We start from the raw sequence: 22,530 nt of genomic DNA, 5'->3' as shown, positions 1-22,530 counted from the left end.
TTTTCTGTGTGGCTGTGTGTTTCCACTTTCCTCGTTATTTGTGATCTTTGTTGCTGTTCTTTTTGTTTTCAAATTCGATCTTTCTTAACACTGAGGCTCGCGATTTCACTTTTCTTTCTGTTCGGTTCGGTCTGAGAGTGTTATGCGTTTGACCGACCGACCGTCTAGCCACAAAACATATGATGTGTATATTTGTTTTTGTTGGTATTTGGTATAGATGAATGAAATTATCGCACACAGGTCACGTATGGCTAGTACGTCATACGTTACGTGCGGTACTAATCACACAAAGTATTAGTGTGCTGCTATTGTGAATTATTAAGTGAGATGGTCACTTTTGAAGTTTGAAGGATAGCAAAATAATAAAATATGATATTAAAAATTAAAAATATACGGGACTGGTATATTCAATATGTATTCTGTATATGCAGTAGACTTCGAAGCTTATTAAAAAAACTTAAGATGTGTTTAGATCTATTAATAAGGTCACGCAGTAAGTGGAAGTCAGCTGTTTTTCCCATGTCAGATAAAAAACTGGGTTTTGTTTATGTTTACATAATGGAAATCAATTCACAATAATGGATTTTGACAGTAAACTTAAGAGGCAGCTAATATCCTGGATGAACATATTTAGATCTCGATTTAGCATAGAATCGAGAGTGGATTTTTTTAATGGGTAATGTAAATTTAGCACGATTTACCAATTAAATCGATATCGACTTTTAAAACCCTTGGAATTCCTTCGGCAAATTCTAAATATTCGCCAGGGAAGAAATTTATTTTTTTTTTTAAATTCTCGTCGGGAGAAGCAAACAAACCGTGATGTACTTTCGAAAAGTGTCGCAATATTTTCAATTAAAATTATAATGAGTTTTGTCCAATTATTTACGTTTTCAAAATGTGATGTCTCCAATAATAATATAATAATAGGGCAGGGTCAATAGTCGAGTAAGACTCGGGACATTTCGGATCACAATCTAAACATGATCATAATATTCATTGTAAAATTCCATGAAGATAGAGAGATAGGAGATTTTTTCCAATTCTAGTATCTGTTCCCTGGGAATAAATTAAAAAAATAAAAAAATCGCAATATTTTCCCTTGCGATAGTAAAATGTATTGGGAGAATTTATAGTGAACATTTTACTACAAAAGTAAATAGACACACCTTTTTTGTACTTTGAGAGCGATTTTGGAAGTTTTACCTTTTACTAGCTATACTATTAAATAAGCACGGGAACATAACTGACCTGTTTCCGTACTCAAAAGGGGGTAACACTTTTCAATATATATAAATTAGAAATAATGTCTATTAATACAAGGTCTATAAATAAGATCATCCAGGGGGACCAGCTGGATATCAGCTTCCTCCTCTTAAGTTTGCTATCAAAATCCATTATTGTGAATTGATTTCCGTTAGGAAAACGTAAACAAAATTTAAATTTTTAACATTAGATTTGAGAAAAAACAGCTGACTTTCGCTAGTTGGGCGCCCTCATTACTAGATCTTGTATTAATAGAAGGTTCTAATCGGTTTTTTTGAAGAAAACATTATCTACTAACATAGCCATAACATAAAGTTTAAATTGTACCGAAACTGGGTTTAAATAAATGGTTTGTCAATACCATTGTATATATGTCAAATAAATCCTCATAAAGTAGGTTAAACCAGTAAAATGTTCTAATGTAAATGGCGGTTATGAGCTCAGAAAAACAGCGCTTTGTGACCTTATAAGAGGGAATTGTAGAAATGTCAATCAGCTGATGTTTGTTTAAGTATTCATTATTAAGGGAAAGAACATTAGAAGCAAGGCCCATAAATGAAGACGTCGAGGGAGACCAGCCAGATATCAGCTGTCTTTTAATTTTGCTGTCAAAATCACAAAAATGTGAATTGACTTCTATTACAAGAACGTAAACGTAAAATAACTTCAGGATTGGCATGTTAAGTTTGCTTCTTTTACAATTAAAGAATAAAGGAGAACGGCGCCCAAAATCATGTTACACTTTGGTATTCCTTTATAAATTGACATTTCATACAAAGCCATCTTAATATGCCAGGCCCGAATTTTCGTATGTGTTTCCCTCTTTAGTTTGATAATCTTTACCAAGCAATAAAAGTACAATGTTTTTATTCATTTATTCTCCATGATATATATTGGCATTAATTCTAACGTATCCTAAGTAAAATTTCATTTAAGTTATTTCGAAAAATATCTTTTGGGAAACCTGTTAGTTTTTCTATGTGGTCTCTAATAATTTGACATTGTCTTTCCACATATATTCCAAAGGCAACATCAAGTCCCAAGTCCGAATATAAATCTTTAATGTTTTGTATCTTGTTGGGATCTGTAAAAAAATATGTAATATGTAAAAAATAATAAAATTGTAATCATAATAACCTTTTTTTCCATAGCAATTTCGCATTATTTCTTTTTGTTCCTTATTTGCACGCTGTAAACATTCAATTACAAACCAGGTACATTTATTTTCTTCAATATCATTTCCATTGCGTCTATATAGATTCAAGAAATCTTCTTTTACTTGATATATGTGACCCATTTCGTTTAAAATTGTGCTGCATTGCAGGAATGCATTTGAATTTATACTAGAAGAGAATAAAACGTAAACAAGCCAAGTAGATATTTCGCTTAGGCTACGTTTACACTACTAAATCCACTCGATCTCAAATGTCAACTTCATAGCGACATTAACGTCACGTTAAATAATGGAAGTCCTGTAATGTATTTTGACAGCAAACTCCATAATCAGAGGATGGCGTATACGTCACCTTAATCCTGTTCACAAATCCAGTGGATTATATTCGATGTATACGCTATGGAATTGACATTTGAGATCGAGTGGATTTCATAAATCTGACAATGACACAACTACGTTTATACAAATAATATTTCTTATGTTTAATACTTACCCAGCTAATTGCATTGCCACTTTTAAAGGCAATTCATATAAATAATTTGTTGTCTTGGCATTTGTAATCGTCCGATACATGTTAATATCAAATTTCATAACAGATTCTTTAGATGATAGAAGAACTGCATTTTGCAGACATCCAGTTTTAAGGGCCGCCTCATGAAAAATATCCATTAATGGTATATAGTGCGATGAGTTTTTGAAATATTTATTTATTAGGAAATAAATTGAATTTTCCAAAATTATAGCATCGTTAAGACCAATAATGCCAACATTATCCATTGAATACCAACATTGTTTCCCCTGTCTCCATGTATTTCCTTCTATTAAATCGTAATACATCGATATGCCTGTATATAGTAACTCAACACACCAACCTAAAATTTGAGCTGATTCTAGATTTGGTTTTTCAGTTTTCCATTCCATTATGGCTTCATAAGCTGCGATAGTGTTTTGAAGGCACTCATATTTGTCTTTTTTCAAATTGTATTCAAGTACTTTGGGAAACCAATCTGTTTTGATATTTAAATTAACTTTGGAAATGCCTTTATTTATATCGAGTATGAAATCTAGAGGAGGGAAGGAAATTGGTTTGGAATAAGGTTGGAACCAGGGCCGATTATGGATTGAAATCATAATATAAAAATTGAAATGTTAACAAACAAAATTATCAAGGTCTATAATAAGGTCATCCAGGAAGATCAGCTGATTCTCTAGTTTGCTGTCAAAATCCATTATTGTTAATCAGCTGGTATGCCGCTGATCCTCATGGACCTCTTTATTAATAGGCTTTGCTAATTTTGTTGACGCGAAAAACAGCTGTTATTTATGAAGTTGAATATCAACAATTTTGACGTTAGTACCTTCTTCATAAGCTTCATAAGTTATAATTTATATAACAATTTACCTGGAAGTTTATTAGAATCAAATAATCCTATATTCTTTCCAGCAGGGCCAACATGTTCTAACTTGTTTTTGGTGCCATTTACAACTGAAACACATCTACGAAAGCGTAAGCAGAATATCAGTTTTTTCATTATTTCTAATAATTTTTAGCACTATATAATTTACATTACCTCACTTCTTTCGCAGTTGATATACTTCTATGCCGCTGGTGTTTCAAAATACCATATATATTTTTTCTAAAGAAAAACATTATTGAAATGGCAAATAAATTCAAAATTCAAGACCAAAACGTCTTCACAACTGTTAAAATTGCACTGACTATGGTTCGGGAATAGCTGAATTATTTGTTAAACTATCATCCTACATTTAAATTGTCTCAAGATAAGCAAATGCCGTTTATTTATTTTAATTGGGGTTTTATGTTAAATAGTTCTGCATGCAATGCAAATAAAGTAAATTAAAAAAGTAACAAATTGATACGTAAAATGTTTAAAAGTTATATAATTAAGAAAACAAATGGTATGGCACAAAGGTATGTTTTGACATTAGACATAAAAAGCAGGTGATCTTAATAATAGATTTTGGGATTTAGTATGTCCGGAAACAAATCCTAGTCATTTACATTAAATTTCAAAGCGTTTATGAGCATTTAAATCCTTTGACATTTAATGTAAATGACTAGGATGTTTGTTCAAGTACACATACAAAAAATAATGAAATATCCACAAATGATTACAAAAATTGATAATTTAAACGACGCCTCTTATCAAAACCTCTTTGATTAAAATATAGTCTAAACGTAGTGTTACACTACATTCCATATGATTTATTTGACGGTCAGCTGGTGTTTTTTACATATTATTTTTAACTGCTTATGTTCAAAAATTATTAATATTTACGATTTCATAATGCAAAGTCAATCCACAATAATGGATTTTGACAGAAAACTACCTAAAGAAGTCATCCAGGAATTTTCAAGTTTGCTGTGAAAATACATTATTGTGAATCAGTTTCAATTTTTATTATTCACTTTTCAATATAAATAGGTTGCCCAGCTAGCGAAATTCGGCTGTTTTCTGTCAAGTCTAATGTCAAAATGTGGCCTTAGTTTACGTTTTTATAATGGATTTTGACAGCAAACTTAAAAGGCACATGATATCCAGTTGGTCCCCCGACCTTATTTATAGACTTTGTAAAAACGTAATAACGTCCAAATTTTTGACATAAAAATTTAGAAAAAAACAGCCGATTTTCGCTTGCGAAATCCTCTCGATTTCAAATGACAATTCCATGCGTAAACGTCAAATATAATCCACTGGATTTGTGAACAGGAATAACATGACTGTGAAATTGACATTTGAAATCTAGTGGATTTAGTAGTCTTACCGCGTAAATTGTAGTACGTTTACATTGCACCGGATTTTTTAAATCCAGTAGATCAAAATTGTCAATTCCATTTCATATATATGTCAAATAAATCCCCATAGAGCAGGTTAACCCGACAAAAAGTTGTAGTACGCTTAAATTGTACCAAATTTAGGGTTAATTGTAAATTTCATGGCGCATTTGTCAAATAAATCTTCATAAATGGGGTTAACCCGGCAAAAAGTTCTAATGTACATGTCATTTTATTTTTATTTATATATTATATTTTTATTTATATATAAAATTATCAAAAAAGTCGGTTCACTTCTCACGACAATATATTCGATTTGCAATCTGCAATAATATTTCCTGTATGGCCTTATCGGAAATATTATATATCAAAGATTTAGATTTATTATATGACTCCTCCAATGCGGCAGCATAAACATTTGGCAGATCCAGCGTTGTGTATAAATCTTTTACCTTCTGGATTTTTTCGGGATCTAAGAAAAAAAAATAAATAAAAAATTTCTATATTTTGTTGTATTTATAATTAAATTATTTTTCATTACCTTTTTTACCATAACATTCATATATGATTTGTTTTTGTTGCTCATTTGCACGCTCCATTGCTGTAACTACTAACCAAGAATATTTATTATCCTGTATATCGGTGCCGATTTTACCAAACCGATCCAAAGTGCTAAAACAATCCATGTAGTCATTTTTGATTTGATAAAATGTACCAATTTCGGTCATTACGGTTTTTGATTGTTCAAGGATCATTTTATCTGTAAAACTGAAATTTAATTTAATTATTTAATATTTTTTGTAATTGGTCTCGTCCAGAACTGCAAGAACCTAAAATTTTCTTTATATTATAAAGGAAAAAATGTTAATAGTAAACATTTTTACAATCTTGCCCATTATGAAACGACGCTTAATAGACCTTGTCAATGCCTAAAAAGGTCATCCAGGGAGACCAGCTGGATATGAACTGCCTTTCAAGTTTACTTTCAAAATCCATTATTGTGAATTGGCCTCCACTATGATACATAAACGAAATACAATTTTTTGACATTACACATGAGAAAAACCAGCTGACTACCTCGGTGTAAATACAGTGCAAAGCCTATAAATAAGGTCATCCAGGGAGACCAGCTGGTCTCTGTCAAAATTTATTATTGTGAATTGACTTCCATTATGAAAACGTGAAAAAGTCTAATTTTTTGACATTAGACTTCAAAAAAAAGCCGACTTTGCTAGATGGGTGATATTAATAGATATTGATACAGTGTAATGGATATTTTGTGTTTATAGGTATTTATAGTTCGTTTTGCAAAAAAATATATTATTTTCAATAAGAAAAAAAAAAATACTTTTACACAATTTCCAACTTACCCAGCCAAATATAATGCAGCTACAAATGGCAAATACAAATGATCATATGACACCTTATTAGCTGCCATCGCTTTATATGTTTCCATATTAAATGTATTCACCGGATTTTTCATATATACCATATCTAAACTTTGTATACAGGCCGCAATGAAAACAGTTTCATGAAATATTTCCACCAGCTCTCGATAACATTGTAAATTTCCAAAATAATGTTTCAACAGCGCATATACCGAATGTTCAATCATGAATGCATCATTAATTGCCACACCAATTCCATGCAATTTATACCATGTTAAGTGGCCACAACGATATATACCATCATCCATAATATCATCAAGCATTAAAACGCCGATATTTACAAATTCCGTACAATAGCCCATAATGTGGGCTAAGTGTGAATTGTTTGGTAATATATTTTTCGATTTAACGAAATGTTCATAGGTCATTGTGGCAATTTGTAGAATTTTACATTCTGATTTTTCCAAATGATATTTAATGGCCTGTCAGAAGAAAAAATATAAATTGAATTTTATTTTTAAATAAATGCATTACAAAATATTTCAGAAAGCAAAATAATAAATAAAAATAAACAACATGATCTATTACAAAATCTATCAGGTCACCTATCAGCTGTTTTTTTTTCTCAAGTCTTATGTCAAAAATTTGGACTTTGTTTACGTTTTCATAATAGAAGTATATTCACAATAATGGATTTTGATATCAAACATAAGAGGTAGCTGATATCCAGCTGGTTTCCCTGGATGGATAGACCAAGGTCTATTTCAAATTAGCTGCGTATCAACTGCTTCTAAATTTTGTTTACAAAAACCGCTATTGTGAATTGGGTTCACATTATGAAAACGTAAAACTCACAATTTTTGACATTTAATTTGAAAAAAAACAGCTGTTTCCACTGTCTCTGTGTAAACTTATTAATAGGCCATTACATTTCAATTATATTTACTATGTACCTACATTTGTTAACCACTTAGATCCTTCTGGTGTACCATTTCTTTTAATAATATCACCCAGTGTATTTAGCATGACTAAAATAGAAAGAAAAGTAAATATGTAATTAAAAAAATTTGCAAGTTTATAAATGGTATGTTCCAGTACTTTTTAATAGTAAATCTAGTGAAAGGGAGTAAAGTCAAAATCACTCTCAGAGTACAAAATATTTACAAATGTTCGGGAACGGAAATCCTGTAAATATTTCAAAATTAGATGACATTACTTCAAAATCAACACAACAGAGAAAAAAGAGAACACCATTTTGTTATTATTGTTTTCTCTTTGACAACAGCTGATAAATACAAATTCTATTTACACAATTGTTATATTTTCACAATATTTCAGTACAATTGAGAAAGAATGGCATTCTTTACATTTTTTATTTGTCAAAGTTAATCGATATATAAACAAATTCAAATAACTTATCTATGTTTACATATGCTCTGTTGTAGAAACTGCAAGAATTTTTTGCTAATCGATTTTTTTCGAATTTTCCTATTCGTGGTTTTTTGAAGCGTTTATTTTTTCCGATCTAGTTATCCCTGACAGTTGTTATATTTACCAGTTACAAAATCTATTAATGAGAAAAAACAGCTGTTTTCCAATTGCCACCTGGGTGACCTTATTAATAGATCTTGGCACCAGCCTTAATTTTTCTTGCAGTAACAACAACTGCTGTTTATCTCAAGTTTAATGTCAAAAATTTGGACGTTGATTACTTTTTCATAATGTGAAGTCAACAGACAACAACGAATTTAGACATTATAGACGTGAGAACAGCTGATACAATATAAACCTACTATTACATTAGAACAATTTGCCGGGTTAACCTCCTCTATGAGGATTTAATGACATATATGTAATAATAATTTACATCTTCTGGATGCTATAAAACCCGTAAAATGTAAACGGAGTATAACAGCTAATTTAACAATCGACTGGGCCAAGGCCTATTAATAAGGTCACCAAATAGTAAAAATCAAATATAAAAAATTTGCATCTTTTTTACGTTTTTACAATGTAAAACAATTCACAATAATAGAAAATAAACGCAAACGTTAGAATCAGGTGACATGCAACTGATCTTGATCTTACTGGGTGACCTTTATAATAAACATTGGACCGGACTTAATGTGCAACCTTATATAGGCCTTGATTTCGAACGTCAACATACCTGGAAGAACTTCCTGATGACTGGAAACATGATTTGGTTCCGCTGTAAGTTGTCTAATAAAAAAATACAATTTTAAAATTTATACTGCAACTCTAATTATTTTTTATTAATTTTCCAATTTCGTACCCATTCTTAACATTTTTTGAAATATGCCTTTTGAAAACTGCATACTGTTCACCAACCATCGGCGACGAAGTTGTAAAACGTTGATATGTTTTCTGATAAATATTACCCCTTATTGGTGTAATAGTAGAGTACAAATTACGGCAAGTAGTTCTTAACAATGACAACATTATTGTTGTTTTTAATTCGAATCCGTATGGTCCGTCTATTAACGCAAGTATTTCATTTACAACTGAATTCAGTTAATGCCGTACGTGAAAAAGCTGAACTTTCGAAGCTCAAAAAATATCAGCACTTCTGTTTTCGTGTATTTGAGCTTTGACAATGAAAACCAAACAAGTCTATTATTCATCATCACCACCGGGAATATAATAAATTTTGAAGTTTATTCAGCATTATTTGGATATTTGTCTGTTTGTGATATTTAGAAACAAATGAAAATCAACGACAAAAACGGTTCATTGTACGCAAGGAAATGCATGCGTATTATTGAAAAATAAAATTAAAAAACATATAAGCGACAATGTGTATGTTATTTTAGTCAATTGCTTTAAATTATTTTCTATTTAATTATAATAATAAATTGATATGTTATTGAAAATATGTTAGTATTCTTTTCAAAAATTCCAGTACCCACAACATAGTTTGCAATTGGTATTAAATAGAAAAAACTTAAGAAATCGCGACAAAAATACTCATAAAATGACTATAGCAATCGACATGGCAATAGGACCTGAAGTCTACAACAAGGTAATGAAATGGCGAACTTTTTCGAATCTTGGTTATTCATGGGCTCACCATTGTTGGAAAGGTTATAACCGACCTGTACACTTTAGTGAACTGTACTTTTGGTTTCTTCTAGGTCAGATAGAGTTATAAAAAAAATTTAGATCATAATAGTACGTTTACATTGTGCCGGATTTCGTTAAACCTGTGGGTTTAAACCTCACGTAGTGGGTGCCAATGCCTGCGATTTGGATAAACCTATTTACACGATCAATGTATGTATTTAAAATGCATTGTAGTTTTATGTATTAATATCTAGGTTTAGTGTTAAGAAGATATTTTGAATAAAATGCGCTCACATCGAACCATGGAACCGGCAACACCGTGTATCAGTATCTTTTAATTTCTCGCGTCACACCTTGTGGTGAGCGTAGGAGCCGAACGCTCACCACAAGGTGTGACGCGAGAATCATGACCAAGATCTATTAAAAATGTCACCCAGTCAGGCGAAAGTCAGCTGTTTTCTCTAATGTCTAATGTCAAAAATGTGGCTTTTGCTTAATTTTTTTTAATGGAAAATAATTCACAATAATGTATTTTGTCAGCAAACTTAAGAGGCAGCTTACATCCAGCAGGTCTCCCTGGGCGACCTTATTTATAGGCCTTGGGTTACCCAGCAAGCGAAAGTCAGCTGTTTTCTCTCAATTCCATTGTCAAAAATGTGCCTTTTGTTTACGTTTTTTATAATGGACGCTAATTCACAATAATGGATTTTGACAGCAAACTTAACAGGTAGCTGATAATAAAAACAATCCGTCCACTGCGTTTGCATATGAATATTTAAAAAAAAACCAAGCATTTTGACAGCGCGATGGATATCATCCGAGCCAAGAAGACCATTAATAATATCATCCAGAAAGCGAAAAAACAACTTTTCTTTCTGAAATTGAATGTGGCAAATTTTATTTTTATATTTTCATTATTAAGATATTACTAAAGCGGTGTACACACTATCATTTTTGACTGTCAACTTTTTTATCGATTACTGACTGTCCAACAACCATAAATATTTTTGTGGTTGCCTGATGAATGACAAACATGTAAGGCCACACTATCAAACAAGCAAAATTTGGGCAAGAGTGTCATTCAAAAATGCTAGTGTGTACACCGCATAAGTTCACCCAGCAAGCATATGTCAGCTGTTTTTTCAAGTCTTATGTCATAATGAAAATCACTTCACAATAAGGGGTTTTGACAGCAAAATTGAGAAGCATCAAATATACAACTGGTCTCCCTGTTTGACCTTGTTCATAATGTAAAATCAATTCAGAATAATGGATATTGACAGCAAACATGAGACCAGCTAAATTGGAGCTGATCTTCTTGGCTAGGCGTATTATTAAGATTTCATAATAGAAGTCAATTCACAATAATGCTTCTTGACATTAAATTTGAAACAAATGATTTGCAGCCGACCTTCTTGGGTAATGGGCAGGGAGCAATCAAAATATTAGACTTTATTAACGATTTTATAATGCGAAGACTATTCACAATAATGCATTTTGACAGTTAAATTGACCTTGTTAATAGACCATGCCTTGTTCCACATATTTGACATATTACTTGAGAAATGACAGCAGTTTTCGCTTTCTCTGCGACTTTATTAATAGACCTATGAAACTTACCTTATAAACAGGCCATGTATCCACCAGCTGATTGACATTCTTCCATGTCTATTTGTAAACAACATACACACACAACACGATGATATTGCCGTTTTGCATTACATTCATTCGTAAACATCATCAATCTCCATTCGTCGTTTTGTTTCGATTTTGGTTTTTATCAGACATTCTCTTCTGTCCACCGCTATTCGTAGCATGTGGTCGTTGTGATTGACTCAACACAGCGCTCGAATTGGATTGGAGTGAAAATTTAATTCTTCTTTTGTTTATTTTTTTAAATTATTAACATGCCTATTCTGTGTAAATCGAAGTGTGGCAATAAGGCTGTACTCAAGGTAATTACATCGCCCGTTCGAATTGTTTATAACTCCGATTAATGTTGAGTACATTGTTTTTTAGCGTCCCAAAACCGCCGATGCCTTGTGTAAGGAATGTTTCTTTGCTGCTTTCGAGGCGGAGATTCATCACACAATTGTTTCGAGTAAACTATTTCGTCAAGGTGAAAAGGTGGCGGTGGCAGCAAGTGGAGGCAAAGATTCCACAGTATTGGCCCATGTGTAGGTAGAAATATTTGGTCTATGTAAATCAGCGATAGTGGCATTTATTTTTGTTTTCTTTTAGCTTAAAATTACTCAACGAACGTCACAATTATGGTCTGGAATTAGTCCTACTGTCCATAGATGAAGGAATAACAGGCTATCGCGACGACAGCTTGGAAACCGTGAAAAAGAATCGCGATGACTATCAAATGTCATTGAAAATTTTGTCATACGAAGAGCTATACGGCTGGACTATGGATCGTATTGTTGCCCAGATTGGTCGATCGAATAATTGCACATTTTGTGGTGTATTTAGAAGGCAGGCCTTGGATAGGGGAGCCAAGCTGTTGGGTGTCGACAGTATAGCCACGGGACACAATGCTGATGATATTGCGGAAACAGTTATTATGAATATACTACGCGGTGATACAGCTCGTCTCAGCCGTTGTACAGATATAAAGACAGGTGGCAGCGAAGATTCCATACCCCGGGTTAAACCTCTCAAGTACACCTATGAAAAAGAAATCGTAATGTATGCCCACTATAAAAAATTGGTTTACTTCTCGACGGAATGTGTATTTGCACCGAATGCCTATAGGGGTCATGCACGAGCATTTCTAAAAGATTTGGAAAAGGTACGCCCATCGGTTATAATGGACATAATACATTCGGGAGAACAATTACGTTTTAAGGACACGGTCAAGAAACCTAAACGAGGTATTTGTGAACGTTGTGGTTTCGTTTCGTCGCAACAACCATGTAAGGCATGTGTCCTACTGGAGGGTCTTAATCGTGGTTTACCCAAGCTGGGTATTGGCAAAAAGTCCAAAGGTGATCGTATGATTGCCAATCAGGAAAAAGAATTGGCACTGAGGGACAAGGCGAATTTGGTAAAGAATGATTTTTAGCGAAATAAAGTAAATGAGTTTAGTAAAAAATATCCATATTGTAATATGCGTTTTTTATGGACGTGATAAAAAATTGCAAATAAAACCAAAACTAGACAATCGGACAAAAATATATATGTGGGACGTGTATCAAAATGCAAACCGATTTAAAGAAGAACTTTCGAATTAAAAAAAAATCTTGAGGTCCATAGAAAAGTATTCTTTAAACGATCTTCGGATTTAAAGTAGGTTTGAGAGGACCGATAAATCCCATCTTACAACACTATACAGGCATGAACATTCATGAATCATTTGTGCAAAATTTATGAAAATCGGTCAAGTAGTCCCTACGATATTTGCATTTGAATTCAACGATGTTTCGAAATATACTTACTGTTTGGTGCTTGGCACCTATTACCTGAAAATGAAAAACCGCACAAAAAAACAAATTTTTAACGGCATGTTTTCTTTCATAATAATAATGACTGCAGTTTCTTTGTAAAGAAATTTATAGCATACTTTTAGGCCAAACAAAGTATGTAAATAGTCGTGTTTTTAAATTGATACGTGATCGTTTTCTATGTACAAACTTAATGTAACATAACTTTACATACATATACACAGTAGTGTACACAACTCTATCATGACTGAATCGAAGCGGTGAAGAATAAAAATTCCGAATATATATGATGCATGATAGCGGCAAGTATGGCAACATCACATTGGGCAAATTAAAGGGATCTAAAAACCGTAAATGAAAACCGGTGTTGACGACAATCGACGTGTAGATCCCTAATGCTAATAACAGCTGTTTTTAAATATTACATTTGTCTGCGAGTTCTGTTCACTTTATATAGGAAACATTCATCACCTTTGCCGTCCAAATAAATTGATCACCGGTAAATATATATTTCATTTAATATTGTAATGATTTTTTTAAATTAATACAATTTTCGTCCTTTTGTTTTTTTATAGTTTTGTTCCTTTGCAGTACTGGCGCCAACAATTTTGCACTAAATGCTCACTTGAACTAGTTCGTTAGTAAGCTGCAAAACACTAGTTTGGGAAAATATAACTGGCGATTGGTTATTGTGAATGCTTTATTTGAATATTGGAAGGCAAAACAAATCACAACTTAGACAAGCCGCGCAATTTCTCTTTCTCTAATTTCATCAGACAAGGCATCCATCCAGAAAAACAATCACAACTTATATCAAGGCTTTATATTAAATTTAAGGAAAAATAATACACCCAATGTCCAATATAATATGAGCGATGACAGTATTTCCCATCACAAACAATTTAAGTACTGTACAACAAGACTAAAATATAGACAAGGACGGGAACTTAAGGCTGTTAAGGTATGTTATTTGCTACTCATCATTTGCATCCATGCACATTTGATCTGATAAAATATTATTTGCAGGTCTACACCGTTGCCAATGAATCGTTGCATTTACTTTGTTTTGGTGTACCCAAAATAAATTTACACAATGAAGTGAAGCAGAATTTTCGCCGATTTGGTGAGCTATGCCATGTGAGGAATGTTACGGCGGAACTGCTGGAAAAGGGTGCCGAATTGGAGGCATTTACTGAAGTATTTTGGATTAAATTCAAAAAAATATTTGATGCTCGCAAAGCTAAGAAATATTTAGATGCCAAAGAATTCTATGGTGGTATACTGCATATATCTTATGCTCCGGAGTATGAAACAATGGAAGAGTTGCGGGCTAAGCTACAACACAGAATGTCGGAAGTAAAATATCGTCTGCGTGTCAATGCGAAACAACATAAAATGATGAAAAATGAGGAGGAGAGCACGGAATAATGTACAAATTGTTTTTATATCACAAAAATAAATTTAAATATTTAGTTATGCATATTTTTTTGTTTGTTATAAATAGTTAATAACATTTTATAAAATATTATTTTTATTTTGCATAAAAATATGTTCTAATACATTTATGTACAGTTTTGTTGTTGTATTTTTGTTATGATAATGTTATGTTTCTTTGCACTAATCTGATAGGTAAACAATTTATTGCATCAACTTCAAATAATTCGCCTATTTCGTTTTTCGCCAATCGTGATACATTGTCAACAGAGGAACGCGCTTTTGCCAAAGTTCTGGCCCATAGAAAGTCCAAAATCTAAAGAATTGAAAAGAAAAGCTTTGTAAATTATGAGGGGAAATTGAATAACTACAATAATTTAAAAGTAAAAAAATGCTGACGGATTGAGTTTTTTATAATCTCCACTATGGAATTCGGGCTATCCTTTTATTGGGGATATACCTTAGAAATATTTGTTGCTCAATGAAAGCTCAAAAAAACAATTAATGAAGAAAAATTTCCAAAATTCTGAAATACACTCATACTTACAGTCCAAATATAGCTCCACCTAAATGTGCGGCATGATCGAAAAATTTCCAACCCATTATGCAACCAGCCAAATCGATACCCATAATTACTTTAATTGCTGTTCCGGCAGAAAATGTTAACATTGGTAAAAATAATATACTCAGTTGTGTGTCGGGATATTGGGCGCAGACATATGCCAATACAGCCATTATGGCACCGGACTAAAAAAAAATTTTTTTAATCAAAAATGTAAAAAAAAAATTCGGAAAATCATCATATTACAGCTCCTATAGAGAGACCAGCTTGTACTGTCAAAGCTTTATAAAGAACACTGGCTAAACTTGCAATAACACCAGCACTCAAATACACAGCCAAAAATTGTTCCTTGCCCAGTGACAAAACAGCCAAATTTGAAAAACTATGCAGCACATACATATTGGCGAATAAGTGAAAGGCCGAATAATGGCTAAATGTTGACAGGAACATGGGCCAACAAACCGCTTCTATAATTACCAAAAATGATTGTTTTAGAGTTACAATGTAATCGTTACACACACACTTACTTGCTGCTGGATTGGAACAGAAATATTTCATCATTGTTGCTCTCAATGCGGGTACACGCCACAGACCAAAGACTAAAACATTTGCAGCACAAATGGGCACAAACACTTTTTCGCCAGGTGACAAACGTTCCCACAATCGTTTCACATCACGTTTAATACTCTCCCATGGATCTTCATCGCTGGGCTTTCTTCGTATCCAACCCAATTTTGCCTGTCTAGCCTTTTCCAACATCATGTTACGGGTGTTCTCATATTCCATTACCGTTGCCCCGGCAAAAGCTCCAATACTAAACTAAAATAGATACGTGTCAAAGCTATACTCTCTGTGCAAATATGCATAACCACCTACCGCTCCAGTAAAAATCAACGCCTTGAATACATTTTCTGATGGTACATTTCCGCCACCAACCTCACCCAATGGTTGTATGACAGGTCCAGATGGTTTTTTCGATGGCGCCGATGTGCGTATTTGACGAAATACAGGTGTTGTCCGTGCCTCTGTTGAATGACCAACATGATGCAATAACAAACGTTGGCTTGTATCCCGGCCGAATTGTATTGAGGTATCCCTAAGAAATATGAAAATTTCAATGAATTTTAATTGAAAGTTCCAAATTTATTGATAGTACCTTAGCTGTGTTTGCCAGACACATCTGCCCAGCCGTAAAATCATTTTCAAATTTTCGTAAATTTCCCAACAACGTCCAATTTATTTTTCAAAACCACGATGAATGAAAAATCACTGTGAACAATAGTCTGAAATGCAGTCAAATTTAAAAGCGATCCAAACGATACGAATTTGGAAGACAAAAGAAAAATAATGATAAAAAATTAACACAAAACAAAATTTCTGTATTAATTTTGTGTTTACGAAGGAGGCAGAAAGAAAATTTTTAAATCAGCTGACTTATAAAAGGGTTTTATAAGTCGATTTCTAATATAATCGGATATTTTGGAAAGAGCCAATGCAACTCTAAAATTATGGCTTTTTATGTCACAATAAATATACAACTATTAAAAAATTAAAAAAAATATATGTACTAGATTTTGTCTTCAAGTACAGAAGAATTGGAACAACTTTTAATTCTTAAAAACAATTGGGAGAATTGAAACAACTTTTAATTCTTAAAAAAAATTCGACTTGTGGAAGATTATATCTGAAACTTTGTATAGGAACAATTTTTAATTCTTAAAAATAATTCAATTTAAAAATATTTTGAAGGTTCTGGAACTAAGCATATAATAATAAAACTGTAGAATAAAAGATAACCATGTGTATACGACACATGGAATGGTTGCTTGAATAATAGATTTCTGATACTCCAATAGTAAAATGGCATTTACATGTGAACTTTTTGTCAGGTTAAACTCCTCTATGATGATTTTTTCATGGCCTCATCGGCTATATGCGTTCCTACGGAAGCGATTGTTTGGTTCTAAGGAGATGGAGACAATGTCACCACTCAATAGAAAGGTATTTTTATAATTTTTAACCCGAAGTTCCGTGTCGAAAAACCGGAAACTCCCCCAAGAAAACATATATCCCCATCATTAAGATAATAATACCAAACTCTGGAAAAAATTAAAAAAATCTGATAGTTTTTATTAAACTAGAGTTGAGCCAATACTTGGACATAACAAGCTTCAAAGTGTGTACCGGACTTAATTTCATTTAAGTTACTTGGTAACTTCTTCAAAATATGTTCCGGTACTTGATATCACTAGGAAGAACGGTACATTTGAATCGTTGAAGTTTCATTTTAGCGTTTCTTTATTCCACCTATAAAATTCCACACGACAAAATCCCTGAAAGGATGGCACTGCGAATAGAAGAAGCTATGGATTTGTCCTTGGGTAAATAGCCAATCTATATTCAAATTATCTCACTTTTTATGCATAAATTTGTATTTTAGACGAATACATAGCCATGACCAAAAAACCGAATGATGTTAAGAAAGGTCCAGCAGCAACATCAGCCAACAACAACAGCCTTAATGACGCCAAGTTCGGAAGGCGTAAAAACAGCATTGTGGATGTGGATGAAGACGATGACGAAGAAGATGATCTTGATTTATTTGCTAAAGAAGATGAGCTTCTGGCAGAGGAAACAATTACAACAACAACAAATGGAAATGATACGGGAATATGGAAGGGACCTGATTCTTCAGTGGCATATTTAGATTGCACAAATCGGCAGCAAGATTTACGAGAACGCATCACAAACAACGCTGGCAATAATAATAATGGAAGAAAACAACAAATATCAGCGGTACAATATCGACTGATGGCACCTAATAATTCTGCAAATCGTCCACGTGGATTACCGACACTATTGCCCTTGGATGCCTATGTTAAGAAACAAACTAATAATAATAATGGTGGCAACAGATGGTATCTCAATCGAGGCCGAAGGCGTAATCGAAATCGTGGAAATCCAAATGGCTTCAACAATAATAATTATAACAACAATTTGAAATTTGCTGGAAACGGCGGCATATCAGCCGTTAATAATGGTCGTGTTCAACGTAATAGAAATCAGCAGGATTACAGGTATAAAATTGTAAAATATTGTACAAAAAATTGAATTATCAAATGTAGAAATAATAAACAACGAAATTCTAAATGTATTTTTTTTTAATTTTCCAGCAAAAATTTAAGACTTACCGTGGATTGTAATGAATCGATAAACCCGATGAACAACAATAATAATAACAGCAACAACAACAAACCTAAAAACATATTCATTGAGTGTCCAAGAGTTTCTACTAATATGAATTCTTCCACTTTCAATTCAAGTTTTCAAATGCCATCTCAGTCGCAGCCGATGCATGCGGATGATTCGGGTAATAGATTTATTCCAATTGGAAATCCAACACCACAGGCTCAGGCAGCCTTAAATTTACAATCAAATGCACTACTGCAAACACCCAACAATAGTTCCAGTGATAGCCTTAAGGATTTGTTGGGATTTCAAGGCAATTTGGCTGGTGATATGATGCCTGTGTTTGCTTCGCGTTTATTAGATCTGATTAAAAACAATGTTCAAACACCTGTACATAAACCAATCTATGATATGAAAATTCAAAAGGATATACATGAATTACAGGTATGTTGCAATATTTCCATATACCAACAACATGCAGAATTGTTAATTGTTATATATTTCATTTGTCATTAGAAAAAACCTCTTGTCTATAAATGCCCTGGTGGCGATGTGGTAAGCTCAGATGGTGCTGGAGTCAATTGTCAAATTACACCAAACACGAGTGGCATATCAATGAATTGTCGCTTTGCATAAAATCGCATACGAATTTTGAATTGAATGAATGAATTACTACCTAGATAACAGATTTGAGTTTCTCTATTTTTTTAATTCAACTGAAATATTTTTTTTATTTTAATTTTCTTTTATATCTTTTTACGAAATAACTGTAAGTATTATTGAAAGTGGTAACTTTAATAAAGCGCAGCATATATGTTTTGGTTTCAAAAAAATAGATTTTATTTTTAATTAATAAACAAGTATAAACGATGTTAAGGCCCGATCGAACATTTTATACTCCCCACCATGAGGATGTCATTCAAAAAATCTAAAATTAATGGGGTCTCCTAGGAGAAAACATGGGTTATGATAGGATCTTGACCTTAAGAAAAAGATGATTTAAATTCTCAAAATACCTAAGACGGGAATAGATATTGATAATTTTTGGGTCAATATTAATTGTTAGTACGGAATTGGGGGGTAACCATTATGTAGGTGCTATTTTCAAACTTAGCTCAATATTAATATTTTTGGTAGCCTATTTGGCTGAAAATCGTTTGAAAATCCCCAAAATACCGTAATATAGGGGCTACCCAGAAACTTGGGTCAATATTAATATTTTTTGGTAGTGAGATTTGAACCCAAAATATCAAATTTGTTTAGAAAAGGGGTCCAAAGGACCGAATACCGCGTGGGGACCCCGTTCTATGGGGGTTTCCAAGAAACATGGATCAATATTAATAATTTTTAGTAAGGATGTGTTATATAATGAGAACCCATAATACCAAATTACAAACAATTGGATTGAAAAATGTGTCCAAATTTTGGGGTCAATATTAATAATTTTTGGTAGTGAGATTTAACACCCAATGAGAACCCCAAAAATGTGTCCAAAATCGCCAAAATACCGAATATTGGGTGGGGGTACCTTTATATGCGGGCTACCCTGAAATTCGGGTCGATATTAATTTTAAATTTATTTTTGGTAGTGAGACTTACCGACCAATGAAAACCCAAAATACCAAATTACAGCCAATTCGCTTGAAAAATGTGACCTAAATCCCCAAAATACCGAATATTGGGGGGTACCTTTATATGGGTGCTACTCCATCTAAAGGTTCTCCGAATTGCCCATATTTGGATTTCATAAAAGTTTTTCAACTGCATTGCCTCTAATTTGATATTTGGGTTTTCATTGGGTGTCAAATCTTAGGTCGACTTTTAAGTGCAACCAAAAAAATAATATTTTAACATTTCGAAGGGGTTGCAATTTTTCATTTCGGAATATGGCATATAATTGATTTTTTTTTAATTCAATACTTAATCATTTCCTTTCTAAAATACCCGATTTTTTACCCTCCAATATTTCAAACTAACGGCCCTTAATGTCTTCATTAATAAATCAGCTGTTGTTTGGCCATTCATTCTCCGTGCATGCATGCATGATCTGTCATTGTGACAATACGTATTAAGAGAGGAGAGATTAGAGTGGGTTGTGAGCCAAGAACGAAAAATAAAATGAAAATAAAAGACTGGAATGGTTCTACTTCAGAAAGTGGAAATATTACTGATAAGGAATAATACAAAAAGTATCTACAAGTACCACATTATGGCACAAGTCGGATGTGTTAAAGGCAAACATTTGCTCAACAGTTGGATTTTGGAAGTGATTTAAGACAGATAGGCGGGCGCTCAAATCGCAGAAGTGTTTTGTGGTGAAACCAAAATACAGCAGCAACAACAACGACGACAACTATAAACAAATTGCCGGGCCATATGAGAGAATATTGTGAAGATAATTGCATTACGTTGTTTTGTTTTTCGATTTTATCAACATCGGTTATTTTTGTGCAGTGTTATGCCGGTGCATTTACCTCTGGCCTTGTGAGATTGCTTGGAGAATTTTGAAAGAAAAATAGAAATAAATTCAAATAATTCTACTAGTGAGCAAAAACAAAATAAATTTCCATTATTAATGTGACTACAAGTAATTTTCGAAAACAGCTGCAAAGAACAAACAAGATCAAAGGTCGAATATATTTGGATCTCTTCTTTAACACCTTACAATTTTACATTCTAATGTAATTGTAACGAACAAAAAACCAATAACTTCGAAATGTTTAAATCAAAATCATTTTTGCAAGGCTTTGCTAAGGGTAAGTAGAAACCCATCCCCAATAGAATTCTTGCTGCTACATTTAAAAATTAAATGTTTCTGCTTAATACGTATGTAGGAAATTTTGATAATGACTGATTTGGCTCTACTGATATTACTAGTAATGCGCATTGTTGGTGTCCATTACGAGTTGAAAACCCGAAACACTTATATACAACAATTCTTGTATATGAAATGTATATATCAATATTTCTTATCAGTTCAGTTTCATTCATTCTAACACACATATTAACAAATTTCAACCATCCATCGGAATCACAGCTGTCATTGTGTTGATCGTTTTGGAGTGGAAGCGGGAAATATTTGTGTTTTTGGACTTATCTTGATTTTTGAATTCTATTAAAAATGTCTATATTCTCATATTATAAAACGTTTTACAATACACACATATTACAGATAATACAGCGTTAATATTATATTTTTAAAAAGTGAAATGTGATTTATAACATATACCACAATATGAAATTATATTTATTTCGATTCAATTTATTTTTACTTAAGGAGAAAGGGTTTAGGGGTGTGTGTGTATAGCAACAATATTCGTTTGGTATTTATATTTTTTAACATCCCATTGTCTAAAATGCAATATGCTATATGAAATTAATTAAAATATGTGTTATCATTAACTGATTGTGTTTTAGAACATTTTTGACAATTTTATATTTTATCTTTAAGAAAAAAATTAAATCTTGATTAACAATAATTACACTGTGCAACACAAAAAACAATTACCGGGAAGTCGTTTCCACGACAGAGGGGTCTACGATCTGAAACGACCCGAGACTTACTCGGCCAACGTCTGTTACCTCAGCACACTGTGTAAAAGTAATAGGGCTGCTACAACAACAACATTACCGGGAAATTCCAAAAGATTATGAAAGAGGGGCTTAAAAAAGATGACACGTGTATCGGCGCTTTGAAAATATACGGGGTGATTTAAAAAGGTGGGCAATATTTTCCCTTTCCAAGAATTTTGATAATTTTCGAATTATGATTTCTTGAAATCCTTGCATTTTAGGTGCATAGAGTTTTCGGTAATATTACTGATACATTATCGAGAAATATTTTGGTATACACTTTTAACTCTCAACCGACTCATTGAATGGATCTTTTTGGTTCACCTTTCCAGAAGTGATTGAAAACTCTTTCAATACGGGGTTAAAGCTGCTCAGAATATTCTACAGAAATGTTCGCCATAATGTTTTACTATAAGTCTCTTAATAATTATGTACATTCTCTAACCGATATAATGGTAAACAGGTGAAGTTTATATTTTTCATTCCGTTTTAAACACCTCGACGTATTCATCGGAGGTCCCATAGAGTTTTCTTGATTAAAATAAAAAACAAGTAAAAATGGTGTGAAGTTCGTCCCCCTACCATGAGGTTGGCATTCAAAATATCTAAAATTAATAGAG

General features: G+C 32.8%; 5 protein-coding genes across 5 annotated transcripts; 2 read left to right on the top strand and 3 right to left on the bottom strand.

Moving 5' to 3' along the window:
* Positions 1 to 2,171: 2,171 nt before the first annotated feature.
* Positions 2,172 to 3,361, bottom strand: LOC133332428 (farnesyl pyrophosphate synthase-like). Its single transcript, XM_061540830.1, has 3 exons — positions 2,934 to 3,361; positions 2,404 to 2,609; positions 2,172 to 2,350 (listed from the first exon to the last, which is right to left on the bottom strand). Exons 1-3 carry the CDS (start codon positions 3,359 to 3,361, stop codon positions 2,172 to 2,174), a joined length of 813 nt encoding a protein of 270 aa, XP_061396814.1.
* A 2,166-nt stretch (positions 3,362 to 5,527) lies between these two features.
* Positions 5,528 to 11,364, bottom strand: LOC133332427 (uncharacterized). Its single transcript, XM_061540829.1, has 6 exons — positions 11,327 to 11,364; positions 8,793 to 8,845; positions 7,583 to 7,653; positions 6,608 to 7,107; positions 5,779 to 6,005; positions 5,528 to 5,709 (listed from the first exon to the last, which is right to left on the bottom strand). The coding sequence occupies exons 1-6, from the start codon at positions 11,362 to 11,364 to the stop codon at positions 5,528 to 5,530; spliced, it is 1,071 nt and encodes a 356-aa protein (XP_061396813.1).
* Positions 11,365 to 11,613: 249 nt separating this feature from the next.
* On the top strand, positions 11,614 to 12,773 carry LOC133332386 (cytoplasmic tRNA 2-thiolation protein 1). Its single transcript, XM_061540786.1, has 3 exons — positions 11,614 to 11,661; positions 11,726 to 11,883; positions 11,948 to 12,773. Exons 1-3 carry the CDS (start codon positions 11,614 to 11,616, stop codon positions 12,771 to 12,773), a joined length of 1,032 nt encoding a protein of 343 aa, XP_061396770.1.
* A 1,247-nt stretch (positions 12,774 to 14,020) lies between these two features.
* LOC133332426 (RNA-binding protein 48) lies at positions 14,021 to 14,580 on the top strand. Its single transcript, XM_061540828.1, has 2 exons — positions 14,021 to 14,113; positions 14,179 to 14,580. Exons 1-2 carry the CDS (start codon positions 14,021 to 14,023, stop codon positions 14,578 to 14,580), a joined length of 495 nt encoding a protein of 164 aa, XP_061396812.1.
* Positions 14,581 to 14,817: 237 nt separating this feature from the next.
* On the bottom strand, positions 14,818 to 16,348 carry LOC133332392 (presenilins-associated rhomboid-like protein, mitochondrial). Its single transcript, XM_061540793.1, has 6 exons — positions 16,305 to 16,348; positions 16,025 to 16,244; positions 15,676 to 15,967; positions 15,395 to 15,615; positions 15,134 to 15,333; positions 14,818 to 14,902 (listed from the first exon to the last, which is right to left on the bottom strand). Exons 1-6 carry the CDS (start codon positions 16,346 to 16,348, stop codon positions 14,818 to 14,820), a joined length of 1,062 nt encoding a protein of 353 aa, XP_061396777.1.
* Positions 16,349 to 22,530: the final 6,182 nt, after the last annotated feature.

The sequence above is a fragment of the Musca vetustissima genome, unplaced genomic scaffold (assembly GCF_032173495.1).
Source record: "Musca vetustissima isolate MV318-11 ecotype Yass unplaced genomic scaffold, APGP_CSIRO_Mvet_v1 utg698, whole genome shotgun sequence".
NCBI classification, from domain to species: Eukaryota; Metazoa; Arthropoda; class Insecta; order Diptera; family Muscidae; genus Musca; species Musca vetustissima.
This window is presented reverse-complemented; position numbering and strand designations above follow the sequence as displayed.